The sequence below is a fragment of the Neophocaena asiaeorientalis genome, unplaced genomic scaffold (genome assembly GCF_003031525.2).
Source record: "Neophocaena asiaeorientalis asiaeorientalis breed wild unplaced genomic scaffold, Neophocaena_asiaeorientalis_V1.1 scaffold43, whole genome shotgun sequence".
Lineage (NCBI taxonomy): Eukaryota > Metazoa > Chordata > Mammalia > Artiodactyla > Phocoenidae > Neophocaena > Neophocaena asiaeorientalis.
In genome coordinates this window covers 251,578-252,069 of record NW_020173674.1, presented here as the reverse complement: position 1 = coordinate 252,069, position 492 = coordinate 251,578, and the positions used below count along the sequence as shown (strand labels likewise).

General features: G+C 68.1%; 1 protein-coding gene across 1 annotated transcript in view; it reads left to right on the top strand.

Moving 5' to 3' along the window:
* RNH1 (ribonuclease/angiogenin inhibitor 1) overlaps positions 1-492 on the top strand; it is a 7,368-nt gene that overhangs the window by 5,950 nt on the left and 926 nt on the right. Inside the window, exons 6-7 of the mRNA XM_024748692.1 lie at positions 10-208; positions 301-471. Of these exons, the coding sequence (XP_024604460.1) occupies positions 10-208; positions 301-471 (370 nt within the window). The remainder of the gene's footprint in view (positions 1-9; positions 209-300; positions 472-492) is intronic.

Sequence of the window (492 nt, the reverse complement as noted above, 5' to 3'; positions counted from 1 at the left end):
GGGGCGCCCCAGCTCCTAGCGCCTCTCGTGCCCCCAGGCTGGAGAACTGCGGCCTCACGCCGGCCAACTGTAAGGACCTGTGTGGGATTGTGGCCTCCCAGGCCTCGCTGAACGAGCTGGACCTGGGCAGCAACCCGCTGGGCGATGCAGGCATCGCGGAGCTGTGCCCTGGGCTGCTGAGCCCCGGCTCCCAGCTCAAGACCCTCTGGTGAGCTGGCCTCCGGCTGGACAGACAAGAACTTGGGGGCGGCGGGACGCGTTGGGAGCCTCTCTGTGCTGATGGGAGACTCACCTCTGTAGGCTCTGGGAGTGTGACATCACCGCCAGTGGCTGCAGAGACCTCTGCCGCATCCTCCAGGCCAAGGAGACCCTGAAGGAGCTGAGTCTGGCGGGCAACAGTCTGGGTGACGAGAGCGCCCGGCTGCTGTGCGACAGCCTGCTGCAGCCGGGCTGCCAGCTGGAGTCCCTGTGGTGAGGGGGCCGCGTGGCACC